The sequence below is a fragment of the Saccopteryx leptura genome, chromosome 13 (genome assembly GCF_036850995.1).
Source record: "Saccopteryx leptura isolate mSacLep1 chromosome 13, mSacLep1_pri_phased_curated, whole genome shotgun sequence".
Classification (NCBI taxonomy): domain Eukaryota; kingdom Metazoa; phylum Chordata; class Mammalia; order Chiroptera; family Emballonuridae; genus Saccopteryx; species Saccopteryx leptura.
The window spans coordinates 25,777,048-25,803,441 of NC_089515.1; the positions used below are offsets into that span (position 1 = coordinate 25,777,048).

Here is a 26,394-nt window from a genome sequence, read left to right on the forward strand (position 1 = left end):
AATTTTCTCTGTGCTTCTTTCTAAAAATATGGACTCTTCTTTAGAACAACTTATGACTCTCATCTCTGCTGCCCGGGAATATGAGATAGAGTTCATCTATGCTATCTCACCTGGATTGGATATTACCTTTTCTAATCCCAAAGAAGTTTCTACACTGAAACGCAAACTGGACCAGGTAACTTCTTTAATTTTTTAATTATTTTTCCTTGAATCAGTACCTGAAACTTAAGTTTCCTAAATCACTTTAATGATATTAAAAGGGAACCAGATTGACATGTTTTGTTTTTTTATAGATTTTTTACTTTAATGCTTTTGATAGAGGGATACTTTCTAAAGTGAGTTAATTTGCTGGGGGTACCAGTGTTTTTCAAACTTCATTTTTCATTAGGATTTTCTTAAAAGAATGCTTAGAAGCGATGCTTTAAAGATACTGACTAATATACTCCATTCCCAGAGATTCTTAAACTTATTTGGGGTGTGGAGTTATTTCATATGATGCTCCAGTAAGTGGTCCAGAACCACTTGTTGAGAATCTTTGTGTGGGTGCGTGAATGAATTTGTGACTGAGGCTATAGAAACAGAGGGTTTTACCTGTTAGATATCAGTTCCCTCAGTTACATAGAAGAGATATAATTCATCCGAAATGATTAATTTCCCAAGATGAGAAGAAAAATGGATAAACCCATAAGCTGTTGGTGAACCAGTTGAAGTTTGAATTCTACTTAACAAAAAGCTGCACGGCTTTTTTTGTAAAGTTAAGTTTGCAGATACATTTGCTAGTATATAAATATATATGTTTTTAGGCCAAGGTTTATGTTACTTGTATTAAAATGGCTGGTAAAAACTTAAAGTAGTTACATTTCCATGAAGAAGCGTTTTAAGAGGTAATTTCCCTGTTTGATCAAGTTCTGCTGTGGTGGTCTTTCTGATTGATGGCCTAGTTATAAGGTTTACGTGCAAAGAGATTAATTAGGATCAGTGTGTCTTTTGGGCCTGCCTAGGTTTTTCATGTCTTAAAATTACTTATTCATGTTTTTGTATTTTTCTGAGTTTGGTCTTTTATAATTAACAACTAAGGTGCAGGCCACATAGTAGAACCTTTGTTGGAATATTTCCACATATTGTATGCAAGTTCAAATGGAAAAAATGGGTCCCAAAACTGTTTAGCTTTTTAACATAGAAAATGTGAAAACAGTAAGTTTGGCTTTGAATGTTTTACAAAGGAAAATATTTGACTTCTAAATACAATTATTAAGTATATACTTGAATATTTGGAATCTTGTATTTTTTATTCTAAGATGAGGTGGTATGGCCTCTTGTCCTTTTTCTTTCCCTAGGTTTCTCAGTTTGGGTGCCGGTCATTTGCCTTGCTTTTTGATGATATTGATCATAATATGTGTGCGGCAGACAAAGAGGTATTCAGTTCTTTTGCTCATGCCCAGGTCTCCATCACAAATGAAATTTATCAGTACCTAGGAGAGCCAGAAACTTTCCTCTTCTGTCCCACAGGTATTGTATACAATAGCTTTATATTTTAACTAGTTTTAAGATACTAGTTTCAAAGGACTATCCATGTATGGGCTTTATTATGCTGTCCTCCCTCCCTTGGGTGTATGAAGGTAGAAATTCTTTTTCTAGACAGTTTTTCAAGGTCTTAAATTGGAGAAATTTTAGGGCCTAACAAATGACAACTGAATAGGCAAAAGATGTTATGTGTATTTTTTAGTCCTGGAAGTATAGTAGTCCTGCTTTATCCATGTTTTCAGTTAACCTGTGATCAACCATGGTTGGAAAATACATATTATATGTTACTCCCCTGCTAGTCAGTTGTCTGGTTGTCAGATTGACTGTTGAGGTATTGCTGTGCTTGTGGTCAGGTAATCCTTATTTTACTTTAGAAAATTTTTTTTGTTGATTGATATTTTAGAGAGAGGCATGGGGGGAGAGAGAGACAAACATCTGTTTGTTGTTCCACTTATTTATACACTCATTGGTTGATTCTTGTATATGTGCCCTGACCAGGGATTGGGCATTGAGCCACAATCTTGGCATATGGGAATGATACTCTAACCAACTGAGCTACCTGGCCAGGGAAATGTACGTAGTTTTTAACTTGGTCATTTCTCATGTCCTCCTACCTGTTCCTTTTTTCTGCTCATGAATTTCTGTGTCCTTTATTGCTCCACTCGTTCCCAGCTGGTTCTTATTTTCAGAAGTCAGCATAGAAAGTTTAATAATTTCTCCCTCTTTTCCTCTCCTCCTTCCTTCTCTGGTTCCTTTCATTGAAAATGTTTGTTTCTTTTAATTGCCTCTCAAAATTCAGCTTATAAGAAATTTTCCCGCATTGGCCAGATGGCTTGGTTGGTTGGAGTATCATCCCAATGCTCAGAGGTTGTATGTTTGATCCCTGGTCACTGCACATACAGGAATGGATCAATATTTCTGTCTCTCCCTCTTTCTCCAAAATCAATTAACACCCCCCCCCTCCATTTACTTCTTATTCAGGATGAGATAAGTAAACTCTAAAAAATTTTAGACTATTTATTTAACTTTTTTGTATGTCTGCCTTGAGACTTGTTTGGAGGTCCTAGCAGGGGAGCGCAGCCACCCGTATACCCTTGACCGAAGAACGGTCCTCTCCTCTAGCGGGGAAGGTCATCCTATTCTACAGAGCTCGCAGCTGCGGGAGGGACGCACATGGAGCGGTGAGGGAGGAAGGGGACACCCGCCTAGCCAGCCAGATCAGCCGAATCAACCCTGGTGGTCAGTGGGGCGACAGATGTCGCAGCCAGATCGCCCTCACATCCTGTATGTCTGCCTTGAGCAGGGGTCCCCAAACTACGGCCTGCGGGTCGCATAAGGCCCCTTGAGGCCATTTATCCGGTCCCCGCCGCACTTCCAGAAGGGGCACCTCTTTCATTGGTGGTCAGTGAGAGAAGCATAGCATAGTTCCCATTGAAATACTGGTCAGTTTGTTGATTTAAATTTACTTGTTCTTTATTTTAAATATTGTATTTGTTCCCGTTTTGTTTTTTTACTTTAAAATAAGATATGTGCAGTGTGCATAGGGATTTGTTCATAGTTTTTTTTATAGTCCGGCCCTCCAACAGTCTGTGAGGGACAGTGAACTGGCCCCCTGTGTAAAATGTTTGGAGACCCCTGGTCTTGAGTATTGTGAACCATGAACCTTATCTCAGTGGTCTGATACTACATGAATACTCAAATAGTATTTAATAAGATTATACTGGGAATTATAATTCACTATAAATTATAATTTAGTTGCAGTTGAATACTAATACTCATAGGCATAATGTTGTGTTCTTTGTTATGATATCATCAGTTCAGTCTATTTGGCTTCTGATTGTAACTCAAGAAATGTAGGCAATTCAGAATTATGTAGAAAATGATAAAATTTTAAATTATTTCTTTAGTAGACTTGTATTTCTAGTGAGCGTAGGATTGATCTGTACTGTTATTGGAGGAAGAATATTTTATGAGTTGACTTTTTTAGTTGATTTTTTTTTAAGTGAGAGAGAGAGAGATGAGAAGCATCAACTCCTAGTTGTGACTTTAGTTGTTCATTGATTGCTTTCTCATATGTGCCTTGAAGGGGCTGTGCTCAAGCTGAGCCAGTGACCCCTTTCTCAAACTAACAGCCTTGGGCTTCAAGCCAGTGAGCCTGTGCTCAAGCTCTGGTGGCCTTGGGTTTCTAATCTGGGTCTTCAGTGTCCCAGATTGTCACTCTATCCACTGTGCCACTGCCTGGTCAGGCAAATTGATTTTTTTTTTTTTTTTTAACAAAGACAGTCAGAGAAAGAGACAGAAAGGGAGAGAAAGATGAGAAGTATCTTATTGTGGCACCTTAGTTGTTCACTGATTGCTTTCTCATATTTGCCTTGAGTGGGAGGCTACAGCATATAGCGAAGGACCCCTTGCTGAAGCCAGCGACCTTGGGCTCAAGCTGGTGAGCCCATGCTCAAGGCAGATGAGCCCGCACTGAAGGCAGATGAGCCCGCGCTCATGTTAGTGACCTCGGGGTTTTGAACCTGGGTCCTCTGTGTCCCAGTCTGATACTGTCCACTGTGCCACCTACTGCCTGGTCAGGCAAATTGATTTTTAAATGAACTTCCCACTTGAGTTTACTTCCTTTGAGGCGTGACACGGAGGCTTTTTATCATTTGGATGAAAAGACTTTAGAATTGGTAGGTATTTTTTTCTTTCATTTAAAAACTCATGACCATTTCACTCCTGACTATTTTATGTTCCTCCTCTACATTCAGAATATTGTGGCACTTTCTGTTATCCAAATGTGTCTCAGTCTCCTTATTTAAGGACTGTGGGTGAGAAGCTTCTACCTGGAATTGAGGTGCTTTGGACAGGTAAGTCTTTAAGATTTATACAGTGAAACTTGAATTAACTAGGACCTAGAGAAGTTGGTTGGTCTGGCTAATTGGATATTTTTTAAAAATTGAGCCTTAACCAGAAAACTTTGTTAGTAAAATTCTCTTTGTTTTACAAAGTATACATTCTTCACTTAATATAACAAATATCTTTGAGGATTTCTAGTGGATCTAAATATCATTTACTGATTAATAGATCTGTAGGGAACTGGGCTAAAGGGTGTTTGTTAATCCCAGCCCTTAGAAGACTCCTATTTTATAAAATGAAAGCTTTTGTACTAGATTGATAATTGTTAACCAACAAGCTGTATTAGCTTTTATTCTAAGAATTAAGGCCAGAAACCCAGAGTTTATGTTAACTGGGGTTTGTCTAATTGAGGATATACTGAGTGAGAGGCAAACATTGATCTATTTCTGTTTGTGCCCTGACCAGAATTAAACCTGCAACCTTTGCATATTGGGCTGGTCCTCTCTCCGGCCAGGGCTATACTATATTGTAATGGAAAAAAGTTGTTTATGTGAACATTTGTTTTTTATTAACATACCAATTTAAGGAAGCTTGCCTAAACCTTAAATATTCATACTTTTTGACTAATTCTATTTCTAGAAATCTGAGGAAATATTGGGGGGTGGGGCAGTGTAAATAAAACTGAATAAAAAGACGTTATTTTTTTAAAAAATTGTTACAAAGTATTAATGTAACAAAGAAAATACAATAAAATATTGTATGCATTATACTATTAAAAAACGTGTAAAGATCTTTTAACAAAAGGTGGTCATTATTTCTAGGTCCCAAAGTTGTTTCTAAAGAAATTCCAGTAGAGTCCATTGAAGAGGTTTCTAAGATTATTAAGAGAGCTCCAGTAATCTGGGACAACATTCATGCTAATGATTATGATCAGAAGAGATTGTTTCTAGGCCCATACAAAGGAAGATCCACAGAACTCATCCCACGGTTAAAAGGAGTCCTGACTAATCCAAATTGCGAATTTGAAGCCAACTATGTTGCTATCCACACCCTTGCCACCTGGTATAAATCAAACATGAATGGAGTGAGAAAAGATGTAGTGATGAGTAAGTAGACTGCTTAACCCTTGACCTTGGGCGGAGAGCTGGGTTTAACTAGACGCATTGGCAAGTAAGTGTTCCTTTGTCATCACAATTTAAGAGATTTTTTAAAGGTCTGTTTAGTCCTGTGACTGAAATGTAAAAGCATATGATAGAAGAAGGGTTGAGCCTGGCCTGTGCTGGTACAGTGGATAGACTGTCAACTTGGAACGCTGAGGTTGCCGGTTCAAAACCCTGGGCTTGCCTGGCCAAGGTACATATGACAAGCAACAAGCAAGCAATGGAAAACTAAAGTGAAACAACTATGAGTTGATATTTCTTGCCCCCCCCCAAAAAAAAATCAATAAATCTTAAAAAGAAGGGCTAGTGGCTTTGGACAAGTTGCTTAATAAACTATCCCTTGGCCTCAGTGTTTTGTTTTTAAAATGTGACTTAGCCTTGTCTGAGTTCTAGACTAGTCTTTTAGTGTTCATGTTATCTCTAGAATTCTGATTCAGTTTGTATTTTCATATGACTTTTATTAAATGGGATATTTTATTTTTAGCGAGAGAGACAAGAAGCATCCACTCATAGCTCTGGGACTTTTAGTTCGTTGATTGCTTCTCAGTTTCTTTGAGGGGGGGTTCTCCAGCTGAACCAGTGATCCGTTGTGTTCAAGTCAGTGACCATGGAGTCTTCTTATCTGTGGTCCCACACTCAAGCCAGGTGAGCCCATGCTCAAGCCAGCAACCTCTGGGTTTCAAACCTGGGACCTCTATCGACTGCGCCACCACTTGGTCAGGCTAGAGGGTTTTGAATACTTAGCCAGAGTGCTGATTTAATTTTCTTGACCACTATCCTGATTTGGGTGGAGCTTCATTATTTGGTTGATTTTACTTTTCCACTCAGTGCATTTATTAATTTGACCATTGTTTTTTCTTAATTATTTACCCATTAAATTATAAGCCCCTAAATGGTAGGGAATGTTTTCTTTATGGAAAGTGTAGTGCTTTTAACCTTGCATTCCCAATAATTGGTCCTCAGTGGACACTTACAAATGACTTTTCCAGTAATTTCTAAAATTACTGGATTAATGGTTTTTTATTTCAATTGGAATTTTACATTTAGCAATGCATTTATATGAATATTTGAGATAAAGTTGTTCAGTGAAGGGTCTTGGTTGCGTTTGTATTTTTATGTTTAAAGTTTGTTCTTGTTGGCCCTGGCCGGTTGGCTCAGCGGTAGAGCGTCGGCCTAGCGTGCGGAGGACCCGGGTTCGATTCCCGGCCAGGGCACACAGGAGAAGCGCCCATTTGCTTCTCCACCCCCCACCCCCTCCTTCCTCTCTGTCTCTCTCTTCCCCTCCCACAGCCAGGGCTCCATTGGAGCAAAGATGGCCCGGGCGCTGGGGATGGCTCTGTGGCCTCTGCCTCAGGCGCTAGAGTGGCTCTGGTCGCAATATGGCGACGCCCAGGATGGGCAGAGCATCGCCCCCTGGTGGGCAGAGCGTCGCCCCATGGTGGGCGTGCCGGGTGGATCCTGGTCGGGCGCATGCGGGAGTCTGTCTGACTGTCTCTCCCTGTTTCCAGCTTCAGAAGAATGAAAAAAAAATAAAAAATAAATAAATAAATAAATAAAGTTTGTTCTTGTTTTAGTTCTTTGCTTTTCTAGTTGTATTGTAACAACTAGAGTTTTCCATTTGTCCCCCTCACTTGTCAGGCTTTTGTAATCAAAACTGTTACTGTAGCCTGACCAGGTGGTGGCGCAGTGGATAGAGCGTCGGACTGGGATGCAGAAGGACCCAGATTCGAGACCCCGGGGTTGCCAACTTGAGCGCGGGCTCATCTGGCTTGAGCAAAAAGCTCACTAGCATGGACCCAAGGTCACTGGCTCAAGCGGGGGTTACTCAGTCTGCTGAAGGCCCGCGGTCATGGCACATATGAGAAAGCAATCAGTGAACAACTACGGTTTCGCAAAGAAAAAACTGATGATTGATGCTTCTCATCTCTGTTCCTGTCTGTCTGTCCCTATCTATCCCTCTATCTGACTCTCTCTCTCTGTCCCTGTAAAAAAATTAAAAATAAAATAAAAAATGTTTTAAAAAAAACTGTTACTGTTGCTCTCCTTTTTTTTTTTTTTGCAGCTGACAGTGAAGACAGTACTGTATCAATCCAGATAAAGTTAGAAAATGAAGGCAGTGATGAAGATATTGAAACTGATGTACTTTATAGTCCACAGATGGCTCTGAAGTTAGCTTTAACAGAATGGTTGCAGGAGTTTGCCGTACCTCTTCAATATACCAGTGAGTTTTGGCATTCTTTGTAAGGGTGTTGGGTCACATGGTTGAGTTAACATTTGTGATGTGCTTTGCCATAGACCCACTAAGCAAAAATGATTAGGGATCTAGAGAAAAGTAAAGTTTTTGAGATCTTACTTTTTAATTTTAAGTAGCATTTGTCTTGATGGGATGCTAATTTGTTTTTAAAAATATTTACTTTGAAATAGTTATGTTACTTTTTAAATACAGGTCTTCAAAAGAGAAGATAGTAGGTGTTGGCATGTTTAGGGATGTTCATCATCTGTTTCTTTTTCCCCCACTTCCTTGGTGATTTTAGAGAAATTGCACTTTTATCAGGGCTCATATTATTAGAAGCTCAAATTGAGGTTGCAGTTACAGATGTGATAAGAAAACATTTCTCTAGATCTAATTTGTTCTATTTCTAATTCTGATTATCATTGTGCCTATTTGTTTTTGTAGGTAGGCAAGTTGCACACAGTGGAGCTAAGACAAATGTAGTTGATGGGACTCCCCTAGTTGCAGCACCCTCTTTAAATGCCACAACTGTAGTCACAACGGTTTACCAGGAGCCCATTATGAGCCAGGGAGCAGCCTTGAGTGGTGAGCCTACAGCTTTGACCAAGGAAGAAGAAAAGAAACAGCTAGATGAGGAACCCATGGACATGGTAGTAGAAAAGCAAGAAGAAACAGACCACAAGAATGACAATCAAATACTCACTGAAATTGTAGAAGCTAAAATGACAGAGGAATTGAAACCGATGGACACTGATAAAGAGAGCATAACTGAATCAAAATCCCCAGAGATGTCTATGCAAGAAGATTGCATCAGTGATGTTGCCCCCATGCAGACTGATGAACAGACAAATAAGGAGCAATTTATGCCAGGTCCAAATGAAAAGCCTTTGTACTCCGTGGAGCCAGTGACTCTGGAGGATTTGCAGTTACTTGCTGATCTATTCTACCTGCCTTATGAGCATGGACCCAAAGGAGCGCAGATGTTACGGGAGTTCCAGTGGCTTCGAGCAAATAGCAGTGTTGTCAGTGTCAATTGCAAAGGAAAAGACTCTGAAAAAGTGAGTATGCTGAATTTACTGCTTCTCTAGCGTGGATGGGTCCCCATGTTGATGGTATGGAGGAGGTATTAAAGGAGTAACACTGGTAACTGGCAGAAAATTGACCACGTCTTGCAATATGTTCTGTAAAGTGGATGTGGACTCTACCAAATCTGGCACATACAATTCTATAGTTTGACCTTATAGTTAGAAATGAAGAAAAGTAAAAATTGATTTTTTGGGGAATGTTTGTCAGTTTGAACAGACACAAACTTTTATTGCTTTTCGAAAGTTAAGCCCAGTGATTCTTTAATGGTTAAAGAATAACAACAGGATAAATTACAGGCACCTGACAACAAACAGCTTAGTTTATAACTATGTCTTAGATTGTTTTGTTAAGCTGGCAATTTTTTGAGTCTTTTTATTGATCCTCAATAGATTGAAGAATGGCGGTCACGAGCAGCCAAGTTTGAAGAGATGTGTGGACTAGTGATGGGAATGTTCACTCGGCTTTCCAATTGTGCCAACAGGACAATCCTTTATGACATGTACTCCTATGTTTGGGATATCAAGAGTATAATGTCTATGGTGAAGTCTTTTGTACAGTGGTTAGGTAGGTGCATTGGGAATAATCTCTTCTCAGATTTATTGTCCCTTAAAGAAAAAAGACATTATCCCACAGGGAGAAAAACATTTAAGGAATTTGTGAATTTCCAACTCTTTTTACATTTTTTGCCTAGAGTTTATTCAAATATGTAGCCCTTGTTGCAGACTTGAAGTGCAAGTCTCAGTAAATACTTTGAGCACATTGATTTTTCTCCCTTGGGCTAATTCAGCATAAATATTTTGAAAATGTGTTAGAAAGTACTGACTTTAACTTGCTCTGACTGAATGCTTCCTGGATGGAACCCTGTATACCACTTTTATCTGATTTGGAGATGAGACACTATGAATTGTGACTCTGTAAGCTCTCTGCTGCTTGCTGTGTCTTGGTAAACATTAATACTGTTTAACAGAACAATTGCCTAAATGACTTAAAGGGCCTGGCAAGAGGAAGCCATCCTCCCAGCCCTGTGCGCATGCGAGCCATTAGTGGTGGGCTATTCTGGTGCTACTTGGTATTACTTCACGTGGCTTTTTCTTTATTTCTCTACCAAGTAATTGGTTTTAGCAGGGGATGGAAATTACAGTCCTCTAAAAACTTTGTTCATTTAATGGACTTCTGTATGTTTCCTTTGAAAACAGCAACATTTTTTTTGAAATGTTCAAACTTGGTAAAAGGCACCAGCATGGCCAAGTTTCTCCAGGGACCTCACTTCACTTCCAGGTTATCAATCCAGCTGTAAGGAATATGTGATGGACTTACAATACAGCACACAGCAGGCAGCAAGGCTAACTGACATGTCATAGTTTTCATAGTAGTCATAAATACTATATGATGGGTTACGTGGTCTCGGTTGTGAAGTAGATCTGTGAAACTGTGAGCTTAGATTAAGGAGTGGTAGCAATGAGATTTCTCACTTTCTGCCTATATACTTTGGGCTTTTAAATATTAAAAAAATAGTTTCCTTGTGATATAATTTATCAGCTAAGAGTAGTCTCTGATTTTTAACTTGGAAATACGGAACTTTGGGTTCCTGTACATATAGCACAGAAGGTAGAAGAGAGAATTTTGACCTCTTGTTAAAAGGCTCCAAGAGCTATTTCTTTTCTGTGATAGATAATCTGTCCTTTGGCTCAGGAAAAACCTTACGTTGGTTGTTGGATGACAGCTATTGCCTTCCAGGCTTCTGGCCAAGGGATTATAATTAACCCTTATAGGGATTTAAATCTTATATTTCCACCCTGAAATCTGGATTATTGAGCTTCAGAAAGTATCTCTTAAAACTTAATTCGAGAATTATTACAAGTAAAATTCTTGATTATGTAGATACTGTGTTGTTTCCCCTCAGGTTTTACCTGTGTACTGTGCAATTATGGGGTCGCTTTCCCAAATTGTATAGATAGCTATTGTACAACCTAAAGGTCAGAGCATCTTGGAAGTGTGAAATGATCATCTTTGCATTCACATAGCTTTATAAAAAGCTCACAACAAGGAGAATATTTTCATGGTTCTATAGTAATTTCAGGGAGTTACTGGTTAGAACCCTTTGTTTTCTTCCTCTCTCCAGTCCAGCTGGCATTCAGTCCTTTAAAGAATGTGGCTATGCAGTACTTTTGATTACTAACGACTTCTGTTATCTTCTTCCCCATTGTGTACAGATGGGAGAATCCTCAGCACAAGTGTCTACTACTATTGGATGGACAGCGGCAGATGTTCACAGCGCGTCATGATTAATTAGTTTAAATTGAAAGGCTCTATCTGTGAGGTAGCTCAGGTAGCTATAAGGGCAGTAGGCATGAACTGAAGTCACGTTTGCGCAGCGACTGAGGCATTAACCATGTTTTCATTTACACAGCTCTTCGTACATGCAGCTTTTTATTGTAATAGTTGGAAGTGCTAGTTATGTTGTAGTCTCAAAGTGGGGGGTAGGGGAAATTGGCTGATATTAAAGTTCAAGAGGTATAGTCTTGTCCTGCAGTGTAAATCTACACTGAGCTATGGAATCGGGCAGGTTCTCTTCATAGCCTAAATTTTTACCCTATTTCATATTTATTTTACAACTATTACATTATATGTTTTTTTAAGTACCCCTACCCCTAAAAAATGACAAACCTGGATAATACTCTCTTAATGGGCCTGAATTGTCAACAAAAAAATTGGTTTGCTTTGGGACTGTTTGACTAGCACACTATATACCTTGTACTGATGAGACTGTTAACTTGAACAGGAGGTAGAATGCTGTCTTCCAATGGAAAAGAACTATATTGCGCTGCTTATCTTGTCAGAAGACTAGGCAGGTGATTTTGATTTGGCCCCCAAATATTTGCCTTTAATTATCTCTTTATTTTTAGCTGCATTTATTGCTTATGAATATGAAGTTGGCTGAGTGGTGAACTTGAATGCCAACTTCTGGACCTCAAAGCCTGCTATGCTGCATGTGTTCAATGCGCTGCAAAGATCATAATGGTCAATCAGGAGCCAGATATTGTCATACTTTTAAGAAAAGTATCTTAGCTCTGAACAAATTCCGAGCATCGGTTGGCTCTCCTTAGTTCTCACTTGGTCAGGCTAGTGTTATCACTAGCCCAGTCTGAATTTGGATTGTCCTTATTAGAAAACATCATTCTTACTGTGTTTGTGGTTAACTTAATGAAAAATTTCCTTTATTCTGCTGACCTTAGTTTTCTGACAAGATTAACCCTTTTTTACCCCTTTTTCCCTTTCCTGTACCCTTCCTCAAAATGTAAAATGTGACTTCAGACAGGTTTAATTCCTTTATGGGCTGTGATAATAAATATCTGTCTCATTCATTTCTGTAATTTCACTACAGAGTAATCTGCTGACTTGATTTTTATAGCTGTCTCTAGGCAATATATATACTTGATCTAGATAAACTTGAGACTTAGTTTCCTTCCAATAACTAAAGAAAGGACAGAACTCTTTTAACAGTAATTATTCATTAATCAAAGGAAGGAACATCAGTTTTGAAATTCTCTTATGAACTAAAGTTATTATCACAGCCTTGTCCTCAAACCCTGGATTATTATTGTTAGATAGCTATTTCCACAAAGTGTTTGTTAGTTTGTTGGACATTTGAGACCTCAGGAAATCCCCTTTCTCGTAACGTTCTCCGCTTGGATCTGATCTCAACAGGGTGTCGTAGTCATTCTTCAGCACAGTTCTTAATTGGAGACCAAGAACCCTGGGCCTTTAGAGGTGGTCTAGCAGGAGAGTTCCAGGTATCAATATGAATTCACAACTGAATTGACATTTTCTTTGTTTTATGAGAAACCTTATGTTGCGCATCAGATGGCTGGAAGGATTGGTCTGCCGAAGGCTTTCTAGTCCCAAATTCAATTTAGTTACATAGCTGGATTTTAAATCAGATTTTCCTCCTCTTTCACAGTAATTTCTGAAGGAGATGCTGCCAATTCCCCCCGCGCCCGCGAAGCGCAGCGGCTCTAGGTATACACTTCACATTGTTTCTTTGCAGGTCGCACAGCATTTTAATCTGCGCCCGCAATGCACAATGCGCGCATGCTTGTCTGCCAGTGGAAACTCCATGAGCAAAAGGGATGGGTAATTAGAAAGTGAACGGTGCAAGGGCTTTTGGATACTTTCACAGTTATTTTATAGATAAAACTTACATTTGAAAGAACAGTCTATTAAAAATGTGAACAAAATATGAAGCATTTTGGGTATTACAATTTGTTCATGGACTTTTCAGGTGCTCTACTTTTCTCCCCCCAACAGGTGCTCTGCTGCGCACAGCAAACTGAAGCGCATTGCTTTGGGAATAAAGCGTCTCCTGGACAGATAACCCTCTTCAGACCAAACCTGTCCTCCTGATATTCTGTTCTGCCATCTTTTAATAGAAAGATGGACTATATGAGATTGGTTTTTTTAAAAAGTTTGTCATAATTGGAATTGATTTTTTTTAATTGTAAATTTAAATCTATTAATATGCCACTGAAACTGTGTAACTCAGTTTGGGTAATTTCTATTCAGAAGTACTCCCCTCCCCCAGCAAAGAGGTGTTTATATTAGTAAAGCATAGTACACCCCTCTTCTTTAGGTCTGCCTGCAGTAGCCAGTTAATATTAAATTGGTAATCTGCAGTGCACACCCATGTAAAGAACTGGCTATCTTCCCAACACTAATCCATCTCTCTTTTTTTTCCTCCCTCAGCGTTTGCTGCCAATTGATGGGGCAAATGATCTCTTTTTTCAACCACCCCCACTGACTCCTACCTCCAAAGTTTATACTATCAGACCATATTTTCCTAAAGATGAGGTAATTGTCTGTCTACTTACCAATCCTGGTGTATAGTTATGGTGCACATTACTACTTTTCCTTTGAACTCAAAGGAGTTCAAAAACTCTGGTTAAAAGAATCAATTCTGTCTTAAAACATGAACTTTAGATGGAGTTAACTAAACATTGATCATGGGTGGGGGATATTTGAGGCAGAACTTACGGAGTCCAGACTCATCCCTTTAATTTCTCCCTTAAAAAATCAGATGAAATGTATTCAGAGTTGGAATTACTAACCAGTCAGGGTGTCTAAATGTATAGTCCTTGGCTGATTTTCTCCAATGTAATAGCATTCTGTAATTTTCCGTTGGGAAGTGCCTACAGGCTGTTGACAATTGGCTACAGAGAAAAGCAAGCCTGTTTAAAATAATAACATCTTTAAAATATGTCTCAGAAAACTGAGGCAGTCTAATAGTTTGCTGGAGTTTGAATTCACTACTTACTGCCAATAACCATTCCCTGCAAAGCACTTCACAGTATTTATTATAACCATGCTACTGGTTTTACAACTGTGACTCAATGAGTAAATCTTTACTTAATTATGATAGGCCAGACATATTGTTACTCTCTGTCCTAGAAGTCCAGTCTGACATAGGTATCACACTGTTGTTAAATTCTCTTGCCATTTTTCTTAATGTGTTGCTTAACTAGATTATGTTTTCAGGCTTCCGTGTACAAGATTTGCAGAGAGATGTATGACGATGGAGTGGGTTTACCTTTTCAAAGTCAGCCTGACCTTATTGGAGACAAGTACGTGATGAAGTATTTGGATTTGTTGCATTTGGGAAGTAGACATTTCAAAGCCAGGTTTATCAGTGGAGGGGAGGTGATGACTGGAAAGTACAGTTTCTTAGAAATCCCACTTTAGTTTTAATAAAATCTGAATATTCGTATGTGTATATTTCCAGTTTCTTTGTCTATGAAGTGTAGTTTTCATAGGTTGTCATTAAAGTGCTTTGGGCCTTAATATCACCAAGGTCTGAATTTTGTTAGTAACTTGTAAACTCACTCTGGCCTCTTTTCATCTGAGCAGGTTAGTAGGAGGGCTGCTTTCCCTCAGCCTGGATTATTGCTTTGTCCTAGAAGATGAAGATGGCATATGTGGTTATGCCCTGGGCACTGTAGATGTGACCCCCTTCATTAAAAAATGTAAAATTTCCTGGATTCCCTTCATGCAGGAGAAGTATACCAAGCCAAATGGTGACAAAGAACTCTCTGAGGCAGAGGTAATACACAGGTTTAGATTTCTACTACAGTAATTTTTACTTAATTACTTATTAAAATAAAAAGTTTTTGATTTTTAAATAGCAGATCTTAAAATAGTGTTCTTTCTGAATTTCTTAAAAGAATTCTTAGGGCTTATTCTTAGCATGCTATTTTCCACTCAGTGTTAGGACAGGTTTAATTTGGAAGCATTGTTCTAATAATTCATCAAATAAAAACTAAAAAAACATACAATGTGGGCAATTAAAGAACTTTTTTTTTTCCCCTCAAAAACAATGTTATTCTCTGGGTGCTCTGGCGAATGTAGGTAATTAAAATTTCTTGTTTGCTTGGTTCAGGCTAACTTGGCTTTCTCAGGGATGCTTTTCCTGTTGTGAATAAACAGCAGTGGAATGAGCTTTTCTTTAAGTCTGCTTTCTGATAGGAACACTTCTTGTTATATGTCAGTTCCAACTTCAGTGTCTTTTTTCTAAAAAAATGTTGTACCCACATTGGTCAGTTATGATTGATTTGGTTTATACATCAGCATATGCATTTTAAAAAAGAGTTCATTCTTAAGGATAATTTTTATGTTCAGTAAATACTTTCAAATATATATACATTTGGATTCTGACTGTTCCTCTTCCCCTTTTCTGAAATTCTCTACCTCCCCACACCAATGTACTCACATTCTCTTTCTAGTTTTTTATTATTTTTTACCTTTTGTCTCTAGCTAGATGACTGTGTAATGAGGCTGGTTTGGAGTAACCTCATAAGGGGATTACATTGACACTGATTGGAACATGCTGGTGATTGAGCTATTGATGAGTTGCTGTTCCATATCTGACAATTACAGTTTTCAGTATAGGAACATATAAGAATGACCAGTGTGTCTATTAACAAACTTTTTTTAAAAAAATGGTAAAATATATGTTACATAAATTTACCATCTTCAAGCCTGGCTGGTAAGCTCAGTTGGTTAGAATAGTGTGTTTAAACTGTTGGTCTGGTCTTTAGATCAGTCTGCCAGAAATTTCGAGCCAGTACACAAAAGAGTTAACCACCCTGATATTGTATGAAGATTATAGTTCCAATGATCTTAATTGAATTTGTTATGCTCAAGGTGATTTCTGCCTTAGCGGTCCCCTTCATAATTCTATTTTCAGTGGTCTCCAAGTGTAAAAAGATTGAAAACCACTGGGTTAGAGCATCGTACTGATAAGCCAACGTTGTGGGTTCAGTCCCCAGTCAGGGCACATACAAGAATCAACCAATGAATGCATAAATAAATGGAACAACAAGTCAATGTTTCTCTCTTTCTCTGTTTCTCACCCTCCCTCAAAAAATCAATAAATAAGAAATAAATTTAAATAAGTTACAGAGAATACAGAATTCTATATCCCTCACCCATTTTCTACATTTGTTCAAGAAACTAACTTTGGTACATTAGTACAAATTTTACTATACACTCACCAGTTTGACCACTAAAGTCCTTTTTCTGTCCTAAGATGAAATATATCATACTATATTACATATTATATTTAGACAAAGTTTCAAAAGTGAAAATACTGCAGCTAGAACTAATTCTGCATGTGATAATTATATGACTGGAAAAGTTATTGACTTATTTTCCTGTTGCTGAGTTCTGTAGGTGGGATATAGATATATAATGTGAGGCTATTGAAAGTCAAGAGATTCTAATTTTTAGAAAATTCTAATTTTTAGAAAATAATGTTGAGTTTCCATGAAGAGCAGGAAGTGTTGCCAGAAACATTCCTTGCCAACTTCCCTTCTTTGATAAAAATGGATATTCACAAAAAAGTAACTGACCCAAGTGTAGCCAAAAGCATGATGGCTTGCCTCCTGTCTTCACTGAAAGCTAATGGTGAGTGCATATTTGTGGAATTGCTGGTGTTTGGGTTTGGTGGGGACAGGACTGTATTTTTTTAATGAAAGAAATAAAGTGAATTATAGTGAATTTACATTCCATTCCCCACCATTTATGATTTGACTTTGGAAGTCCTCAGGTTACAAACGAGAGAGATTCTGTAGGTTTGGAAATGTTTTAAGTATTTAGATGTATAGGAAGGCAAAAATAAATACTTTGATAAGACCAACATCTATGTAAGTTTCATTTTATAGGTAAATGTACCCGTTTTAACTTACATACAAATTTAACTTAAGAGCAAACTTACAGCCTGACCAGGTGGTGGCCCAGTGGATAGAGCATCAGACTGGGACGCGGAGGACCCGGGTTTGAGCAAGGCTCACCAACTTGAGCCCAAGGTCACTGGCTCGAGCAAGGGGTCACTCGGTCTGCTGTACACACACACCCCCCCCGTCAAGGCACATATGAGAAATCAATCAATGGACAACTAAGGAACTGTAACGAAGAATTGATGTTTCTCATCTCTCTCCCTTCCTGTCTGTCTGTCCCTATCTGTCCCTCTCTCTGACTCTCTCTGTCTCTGACACACACACACACACACACACACAAAAGAGCAAACCTACAGAACCTATCTTGTTCCTAACTTGGGGACCACCTATATTCATTTTGCTAATAGCATGTGTATTAATCATTGAAAAATGCTGCTCTTTTTACACTATGAATGCTTATTTTAAGCCTTAGTTAAATGAGAAGTTTATATTTTTATTTTGCCAGGAAACTCATAAATGATACTTGAAAATTAAATGAACCTTGGGGAGAAATTTCATTTATGGACGAAGAGTTATCAGTTTTTTTTGGTTTATCTAAACCTTCAAAAATACTTAGCTAAAAAAAACAAAAAAAAAACAACTTAGCTTTACTTAGTATGAAGACGTTTTCTATGAATGGCCCAATAATAAGTATCCTAGGATTTAAGGGCTACATATGGTTTCTGTTGCATAGTCATTTTTAAACCTTTTAAAAGTGTAAAATAATGTTTAGCCTTTGGTCAGTACAAAAGTGGGTAGCATTTTGTGCCATTACTAGGGGGTTGTTGAGACAGGAGAATACACATGTTGTGTTTTTGTATCATTTGAGTCAGTGATGTCCCTTTGTGGGATAATTTAAACAACTCTGAAGAAAACATAATTCTTAGTCTGACCAGGCGGTGGCACAGTGGATATAGCATTGGACTGGGATGCAGAGGACCTAGGTTCGAAACCCCAAGATCAGCTTGAGCATGGGCTCACCATCTTGAGTGCAGGGTCACTGGCTTGAGCCCAAGGCAAGGGGTCACTTGCTCTGGTCTTGTCCTCCCCCCCCCCCCCCCCCCGCAAGGCATGTATGAGAAAGCAATTAATGTACAACTAAGGAGCTGCAACAAAGAATTGATGCTTCTCATCTCTTCCCCTCCTGTCTGTCTCTAATTGCTCCTCTGTAAAAAAAAGAAAAAAGAAAAAAAAAGAAAACATAATTCTTAGTGTTGTGCTTAGAACTGAATCATACGGGTAGGGATATAAAGTCTGTCTTAGAATATACAACCTATTCTGGTTACATTGCCTATGACACGCTGGACTGGAATTAGGTTCTGCCCTGTGAGCCCCTCAAAGTTACTTTTATATATTATTAAAACGTTAAAACAGTGGAGGTATCCTTTGCTTTGAGATTTCTTTCTTTTTTTTTTTTTTTTGTATTTTTCTGAAGCTGGAAACGGGGAGAGACAGTCAGACAGACTCCCGCATGCGCCCGACCGGGATCTACCCGGCATGCCCACCAGGGGCGACGCTCTGCCCCTCCGGGGTGTCGCTCTGCTGCAACCAGAGCCACTCTAGCGCCTGGGGCAGAGGCCAAGGAGCCATCCCCAGTGCCCGGACCATCTTGGCTCCAATGGAGCCTTGGCTGCAGGAGGGGAAGAGAGAGAGAGGAAGAGGGGGGGTGCAGAAGCAGATGGGCGCTTCTCCTATGTGCCCTGGCCGGGAATCGAACCCGGGTCCCCCGCATGGCCAGGCCAACGCTCTACCGCCGAGCCAACCGGCCAGGGCCTGAGATTTCTTGCAACCTCTTTCCCAAAAGGTTTGTTTCACTCACAGTTGATTTTTTTTCTTAATTTCTTCACCTTTTCACCTTGACGGTTGAATTTATTGAGTTATATTTGACAGTTAAGAGTTGTTTATATTTGCCTGATTCATGGTGGTACAGTGGCTAAAACAGGTTTTTGGTCGACAGTTTTTCCTCCAGGCCAGATTAGAAAGAAAACATTTTCACAGGCCGGACGAAATATTAAAATTAAAAAACGTTAAATACAAAAACGATTCGTTTAAGTAAACAAAATTTTATTATGTAATTTGTTTATGGATAAATGTGAGTGAAAAAATTTAATATACAATATTTCAATAAAAATATAATTACATACCGTATAAATATCCAAACTATCATAATCAATTGAAACAATATTTAATTAATAGAATGAGCTTGAAGGGATTATATTGCAAATAAAACAATTATTTCATTTTACAAACAGCCTGGACACGTTTTCAGTTATCAACTGCAGCTATTGTCTGCTACAATGCCACTTGATTCAGCACACTTAACTACAAAAATATGGAATTATTTGACCTTGGGTGCGCACTGGCAAACTCTGCCTAAAAGAATGTGGGTTTCACATTGCCACTAAACGTCAAACAGTTCATATCGAGTACAAATACAAAAGTTGTAAATCTTTATAATGGAATTCTTTTAAAAAATAAGTATCACGAAACTATTCAACCAATTATTGGAAGTTAACCCTAAATTAGTCACACGCAGAATTTTTTTCTGCATATCACTATCTTAAATATCTCGATTTTCAATCATCTAAGATACTTCGGCTTCTGAGTAGCTGTGATTTTAAAGTAGCAGACAATATTAAAAATTTAATCACGGCTCTGGCTGGTTGGCTCAGTGGTAGAGCGACGGCCTGGCATGCGGGAGTCCTGGGTTTGATTCCTGGCCAGGGCACACAGGAGAAGTGCCCATCTGCTTCTCCACCCCTCCCCCTCTCCTTCCTCTCTCTCTCTCTCTTTCCCTCCCACAGCCGGGGCTCCATTGGAGCAAGGTTGGCCCGGGCGCTGAGGATGGTTGTGTGGCCTCTGCTTCAGGCGCTAGAGTGGCTCTGGTTGCTGCAGAGCGAAGCCCCGGATGGGCAGAGCATCGCCCCCTGGTGGGCGTGCCGGGTGGATCCCGGTGGGGCGCATGCAGGAGTCTGTCTGGCTGCCTCCTTGTTTCCAGCTTCGGTAAAACAAAGAGGAAAGAAAAAAAAAATTGCGGGCCGCATGTTTGCCATACCTGGGCTAAAGTATCAACCTGGAATGCTGGGGTTGCCAGTTCAAAATGCCGAGGTTGCTGGCTCTTACTGCAGGGTCATCAGCACAGGGTCGCTGACTTGCACAGGGGATCGACGCGATCCCAAAAGCTAGCCAGTCTGAGCCCAAAGGTCGCTGGCTTAAGCAAGGGGTCACTGGCTTGCCCTGGTCAAGGCACATACAAGAAGCAATCAATGCACAACTAAAGTGAAAGCAAGTATGAGTTGATGCTCCTTATCCTCTCCTGTTTCTCAAAAAGAACATTAAAATAAAGAGAATTACATATTTAAGGTGAACCACATTCAAGCTAGTTAACGTATCCGTCATTTAGGATGGTTATCACTACATTGTTTACTGATGAATACTGATACAAAATTCAAAAACTGGTATGAAATTTAGAGGCTGGTAGAGCAGTTCTGTGATCTATTTGAAATACATTAAAGATGTCACAATTCAAATCTATAATTCTATTCATTAACACTTATATTTTGATTATTTGTTTTATTTCTAGGCTCCAGGGGTGCTTTCTGTGAAGTGAGACCAGATGATAAAAGAATTCTGGAATTTTACAGCAAGTTAGGCTGTTTTGAAATTGCAAAGATGGAAGGATTTCCAAAGGATGTGGTTATACTTGGTCGGAGCCTGTGACATCTGTTGGCACTATGAACTGTTGGAAAGTCTCTTAACTTCACCTGGTGGGTGGTGGTTGGGGTCTTCATACAGTTCAGCTTCTAGAGCGGCAACAGATCAGCCAATTAGGATTGGAAACAAGACTATGTAAAACTCACTCATCATACTTTGAGACTACACACTGGTTGGAAGAAGATAGTATTGCTGCAAATCCTTTATGAAACAGAAGTGGGCCTCCTTTTGGAGTCCTGTGTTAGGTGTTAAGACCTCTTATGGGCTTATAGGGAGGAGGTCTTCAATAGTAGTCAGCATTGTTTTCTGCATCCAGTGTGGTTGCATTTCTCACTAAAGAGTAATTATAATCATTTGCAATCATGGCTTATTAAAGGCAATGTCTCATTCTTGGGGAACATGGCAGATAAAGATTTAGTGGGTTTCAGAGGCTTTAGGGTGGAAATTCCGATTGGGATGGTTATGGCATAATTTAAGCTGAATAAATGATTTCATTTGGGCAGTTTTTCTGCTTTGTAAGGCCATGGTCAGTTGTCTCCTGTATGGTGATTGGTTCAGGCATGTTGTGCTTTGTAGGGACAAATTGCACTTGTTTGTGGCAAAAAGCCTAAAAATGAAAAACTTGTAAATTTTTTGTATATAAACTAGCTGTGATCTGCCTACCTTTGTGTTTACTGTTTTGTAATTTTTTTGTTTTGAAAATGGAAGGGTGTGATTCAGGATGGCACTTTGAATAATGTAATTTAGTGGAAGGTGAGTTTTTCTTTTTTAGTTGGGGTTTTTTTTGGTTTTTAGAAATTTTATTTTTAAAGTGCCTCCCACCTAGGGCTAGGGCACATCCACTTTGGGTACAAGAGCCTAACTTAATAGGACTCAATCTGTTGCAAGTGCCGTCACTTCTAGAAATTAACCTCAATACAGGTCAGCATGTGAAATGTTAGTTTGACTTCTATCAAGTGGGGTTCAGGGGCTGATTGTTCCCCTTTGCCCTCAGATCAGTTGTCCTTTAATTTCAAGACCTGTTACTACTGGTTTTATTAAGTCAATCTAATTCTTGCATGTTTGTATCGAATTTTTAAAGGAGACAAAGAATGAGCATACTTTAATCAATGACTTAATGATTATCTTTTTTTAATCACAGATTTTGAAAGCTTCATGTATTTTAATTTAGATTTGGTGTTTTTAAGGGTCTTGAGCATGAGGCTAGCAGGTAATCTCTGCAGGATTCGTTTTTCCATCATGGCTGGCTGACTTCTCTGTAGATTCATAAAAGTATTTTATGATCAGCTTCCCTGCAGTTGTGTATCAGCTGTTTAACTTGGAGCTGAGAGGCAAAGGGCAAGGAGAAGGAAACTTGAAACATTTTCCTTCATAGGATTACATCAGGGTGGGCTTTGAGAGTGTAGAGTGGTACCACTTACAGACTTGTCAGCCAAGGCCTGTGAGTATGCACTGAATGAGATGATGGCAGGAAAGAAAGGAAGCCTCATTTTCAGGGTAGAAAGCTTTAACTGATAGGATATAGTTTGTTGAAAAGCTGAACCAAGTTTGTATTTTTAAAGGCTGATGTGTTAAGTGTCTCTACAAGATAACTGTCTTAAATGGCTTAATGTTACTTGGTTTTCTCTTTAGATTTCCTACACGATTATGTCATTTTATCTGGAGGATTTTGGAGTCAGTCTCCTATGGAATCAAGATTTTTAACATTTGCTTGTGGCTTTTTCTTGGCTTTTAATAACCTTGGCTGGTCTTCTGGTCACAGATGCTAACTGTGAAACAGATGTCCATGTCTATACATTCATCACTCTAGGATTGTAAAGTGCTCTTTATCATCTATGGTTATGAATATTTATTATGGTTGGAATGACATTTCCTTGATTGTTTAGATCACAGCTCAGTTCTTGTAGAAAACGAACTGTAAAACTGAAGATTCATGCAAGAGGCAAAATAAAACTTGAAGTGCATATGTGTGGTGGTATATTGTGTAAATCTGTTTCTACCTTCTTTTTCTCCTGCCCTTTTTGCCTCACCTACAAGCAAGTCTACCTCATCACAGCTGTCCTGAGTTAGGGACCAGTCCTGAAAGCAGTACTCTCCCACTCCCATCTTCAATAAAAGTCTTCCTTTCAAGTTTTCCTCAAAGATAAGAGACTGGTTCTTGGCCTAGCCACCATTTGGCCAGTTATAACTTGGGTATGAATTGGGGCAACTCATTTGAGTGAGTACCTGTCATCAAAGGTTAAGGAATATGATTTACCTGGTTCTGGAGTCAAACGGTGAAAGATAGGAGTATCCCAAATTAAAGATGTTCTGGGCTGATTTGGAAGCACAAGCTCCAAAGCTTGCTTCTGTCAGGAGCAGGAGTTAGTCCTCTGCTAGCAGGCGCGGGCATCCGGCCAAAATCTGAAGCTCAAGGAAGATATGCTGTCTGGATAGTAAATTGCAAGGTCGTCAGCAGGAAGCGTATCTGCCAGAGAGAATGGAGTAGTTTGGGTACAAGATACTGGGAGCTAAAAATCACTTAAGGCTATGGCTCACTTGAAGCAAAGGCAAATCTGAACTCATTTCCCTCGCTTTTATAATAATGCGCCTGACGTGTTGGCACAGTGGATAGAGCGTTGACCTGGACGCTTAAGTCCCAGGTTCGAAACTCCAACTTGGGAGGGGGGGTTTGTTAGCTGGGCTGGAGCCCTTTCCCCCTTAAGGCACATAGGGGAATTAGTGAACAACTGAAGTGCTGCAATTACTGTACCAGTCAGTTGATGCTTATCTCCCTCCTCCCTGTCTAAAAAAAGCAAACCTGCTCTACAATTCACATTTGCTGGGAGAATTAGAAAGGTTTCTATGTTTATATCTAGTTTCCCTTTGACGAAAGTTTTCCGTGGGAGACACTAGGTGTGATGAGCTAGAGAAAATGGAGATAGGAGCTGCTCAGAAAGCCTTGGTCATTGTAATGAGCAAGGACAGGAACATTAACCCCCAAGTCCACGCTTCTATAGTACTAATTTCTCTGCGGTCTCCAACTACAAGTCTGAGCAGAGGCCGCGGTCTCCTGGGCGAGGCGGGGTGGAGAAGCCCCGAACCGGCTGCGTTCCAGTTCCTCTTCTCTCGGTGGAGAGCGTTCCCTTTAATAGGCGGGGCCAGACCCGGCCGGAGTCCTCCACTTTGTACGTGTCGGGGGCGGAGTTCCCAAGCCGCCCTCGCAGCATGGCCGCTAGCGCCGCCGCCGCTTTAGCGTTTTTGAGTCAGGAGACGAGAGTCCGGGCTGGCAGGGTCGGCGGGGTTCGGGCCCCGGCTCCAGTCACTATGGACAGCTTTTTTTTTGGTATTGAGAAAGGAGGGGACGAGGGTAGTTCAGGGGCGGTAAGAGGAAGGCCTGAGCAACAGAAATGCAGATGGGTGCACAACGTGGGTAGAGACGGAGGGGGCTAGAGCGGAAGTGGGGGTGAGATCCCTGCCCTACATGTGCGGGGTGGGGCCCAGGGTTGAGCGCTCCAGGTGTTCCGAAGAAGTGGTCAGTCCAGGGCTGCGTGTGATGGAGGTTTGGTGAAACGCCCCCCTTCCCATGACCTACAGGCACACTCACACCTAGGTACACTTATACTGTTAATTCTTCCAGGCTGTGAGCTTTCCGGTCACACCCGCTCTTTCACCTTCAAGGTGGAGGAAGAAGATGATGCGGAGCACGTGCTGGCCTTGACCATGGTGAGGGCTGGGGAATGGGGTTGGTGGTGAATAGCTTCCCTTTTCTCCAAGAGCAGGCAACTGGTGGGCCTCTACCTGTACCCGGGCCCCAACCTCCCCTTTACTGGGAGTCACCTCTCCCTGACCTAATGGCTTGTTCCCTTGGCCAAATAATTCAGGGTCCCCTGAGACTTGGCAAGTTCTAGGGTAGCTGTCTCCACTGTGGTGTGAACACTTGCTTGGGGAGACCCCAAGCAAGGTCTTGTGTACCCTTCCCAGCTCTGCCTCACGGAGGGGGCCAAAGATGAATGTAATGTAGTAGAAGTTGTGGCCCGGAATCATGACCAGCAGGAGATTGCAGTCCCTGTGGCCAACCTCAAATTGTCCTGCCAACCCATGGTGAGTTCCCTGGCCATACCTTGGGTGATGAGGGGACAGGAATGGGCCAGGCTTTCATCCTTGTCTTCCTCCCCAGCTCAGTTTGGATGACTTCCAGCTCCAGCCTCCTGTAACTTTCCGCCTGAAGTCAGGTTCTGGTCCTGTGCGGATTACTGGGAGGCACCAGATTGGTGAGAGTCCTATCCTTTGCTTCCAGTGGACTTTACATCAGGTCTCCCCCAACTCCATACTCTTCTCCGCATCCCAGCCTTATCTCCCAGTGTAGCTGCCCTACACGATGTGCCCTCCACTTTCTGTCCTACTTGTGCCTACTGCCTTTATGGAACCTGTCCCAGCTTTCCCAGCTCCAGTTATGTGTAATCTTTTGGCTCTTTGTCACCCAGTTTGGTATCTGAGGTTTTCCCATCCAGTCCATAAGCTCTGGGAGGTCAGGGCCCTGTAAGCCTAACACCACAGTGCATGAATAAATGACATGTGGTTGAAGGAGATCTGGCTTTAACCTCCTCCTCCCTTTACTACTTGTGTGTACACCAGTTACTGTAAGCAATGATGTTTCTGAGGAAAAAGAGAGTGAAGAAGAGGGGAGTGAGGAGGAGGAAACTGCATTGTGCCCCATCCTGCCTGCCAAGAAACAGAGGGGCAGGCCCTAGCCCTCTTGGTGAGTGGGAGGGAGGGGTGCCCAGCAGTCTGAGAGGGTAGGAGGAACAGGTGAGGGCCTAGATGCTGATCCCCTCTTTGCTCTCCTTAGGTCAGCTAGCTGCCTGTCATACATGCCACGTATCACGTTGCTGTACAAGTATCAAGAATTTTGAATGTCTTCTTCATTGAAGAGGAGGGATGGGGCGGTCTTGGGCTGGTGCTAGAAGAAAAGGGGTCCCATCCTCCATAGGGCCCTGGTGTTCTAATTCTGTATTATGTCTGGGGCTTCCCTTTTCTCCAAGAGTGGGAGGAACTGTCCTGATCTTCTCTTCCCCACTTGCCTTTGAAGTTGGAGGTCAGCATCTGAAGCTCAGAACTATACATTTTAAACACTTTTGACATTTTTGCATAAAGGATGAAATAAAGTGGTGTAGAGTTTTTTTGGGTTTTTTGTTTGTTTGTTTGTTTGTTTTGCAACTCATTTGTGTGGCTTCTTTCCCTGCTGGGGTGGCATTCCCCTAGAGACCACCAGGTGGCACTGTGGCAGCACCTAGGGTGTCCCCAGGCCTGGGGGAGGGTGAGGAAATGTAGCATCGTTCTATCCCCAGGCCAGGCCTAGGCCCAAACTGCCTTGTTAGAAGAGGACCTCCCAACATCAAGCCCATTTGAAGCCCCTACATGTGGGGGAGGGCCATCCCAGGAGGTTATCAGAGTCCAAACAAGGGGTCTGGGCCTCTGTCAGCACTCAGGCTGATGGGCAGGGGGGCAGATAAGGGAGTTTAAGCAGCCCGAGGAATGTGCATCTCTATCCCCATAAGGGGGCTCGGGGTAGGGAGGAGGCCAG

General features: G+C 40.7%; 2 protein-coding genes across 3 annotated transcripts in view; both read left to right on the forward strand.

The window, feature by feature from the left end:
* The window catches only part of OGA (O-GlcNAcase), a 31,779-nt gene extending 8,987 nt beyond the window's left edge, over positions 1–22,792 (forward strand). Inside the window, exons 4-17 of one of the 2 annotated variants that reach the window (XM_066355937.1) lie at positions 45–175; positions 1,338–1,509; positions 4,281–4,379; positions 5,190–5,474; positions 7,591–7,749; positions 8,206–8,819; positions 9,237–9,411; positions 12,556–12,641; positions 13,591–13,695; positions 14,380–14,465; positions 14,749–14,941; positions 16,644–16,803; positions 20,698–20,881; positions 22,461–22,792. In XM_066355937.1, coding sequence (XP_066212034.1) covers positions 45–175; positions 1,338–1,509; positions 4,281–4,379; positions 5,190–5,474; positions 7,591–7,749; positions 8,206–8,819; positions 9,237–9,411; positions 12,556–12,641; positions 13,591–13,695; positions 14,380–14,465; positions 14,749–14,941; positions 16,644–16,803; positions 20,698–20,834 — 2,402 coding nt within the window. In that variant the 3' untranslated portion in view covers positions 20,835–20,881; positions 22,461–22,792. Of the gene's footprint in view, positions 1–44; positions 176–1,337; positions 1,510–4,280; positions 4,380–5,189; positions 5,475–7,590; positions 7,750–8,205; positions 8,820–9,236; positions 9,412–12,555; positions 12,642–13,590; positions 13,696–14,379; positions 14,466–14,748; positions 14,942–16,643; positions 16,804–20,697 lie in introns of both variants that reach the window. The other variant, XM_066355936.1, reaches the window with a different exon arrangement.
* Positions 22,793–24,021: 1,229 nt separating this feature from the next.
* Positions 24,022–25,988, forward strand: NPM3 (nucleophosmin/nucleoplasmin 3). Its single transcript, XM_066354945.1, has 6 exons — positions 24,022–24,153; positions 24,448–24,533; positions 24,792–24,911; positions 24,988–25,081; positions 25,446–25,569; positions 25,660–25,988. Exons 1-5 carry the CDS (start codon positions 24,036–24,038, stop codon positions 25,559–25,561), a joined length of 534 nt encoding a protein of 177 aa, XP_066211042.1. The 5' UTR covers positions 24,022–24,035; the 3' UTR covers positions 25,562–25,569; positions 25,660–25,988.
* Positions 25,989–26,394: the final 406 nt, after the last annotated feature.

What these genes read in the sequence shown, in the direction of transcription:
- NPM3 (XM_066354945.1), top strand. Translation starts at nt 24,036, where the DNA reads ATGGCCGCTAGCGCCGCCGCCGCTTTAGCGTTTTTGAGTCAGGAGACG. An exon ending in TATGGACAGCTTTTTTTTTG is followed by an intron (nt 24,154 to 24,447) that starts GTATTGAGAAAG and finishes TAATTCTTCCAG; the next exon opens with GCTGTGAGCTTTCCGGTCAC. An exon ending in TACTGGGAGGCACCAGATTG is followed by an intron (nt 25,082 to 25,445) that starts GTGAGAGTCCTA and finishes TGTGTACACCAG; the next exon opens with TTACTGTAAGCAATGATGTT.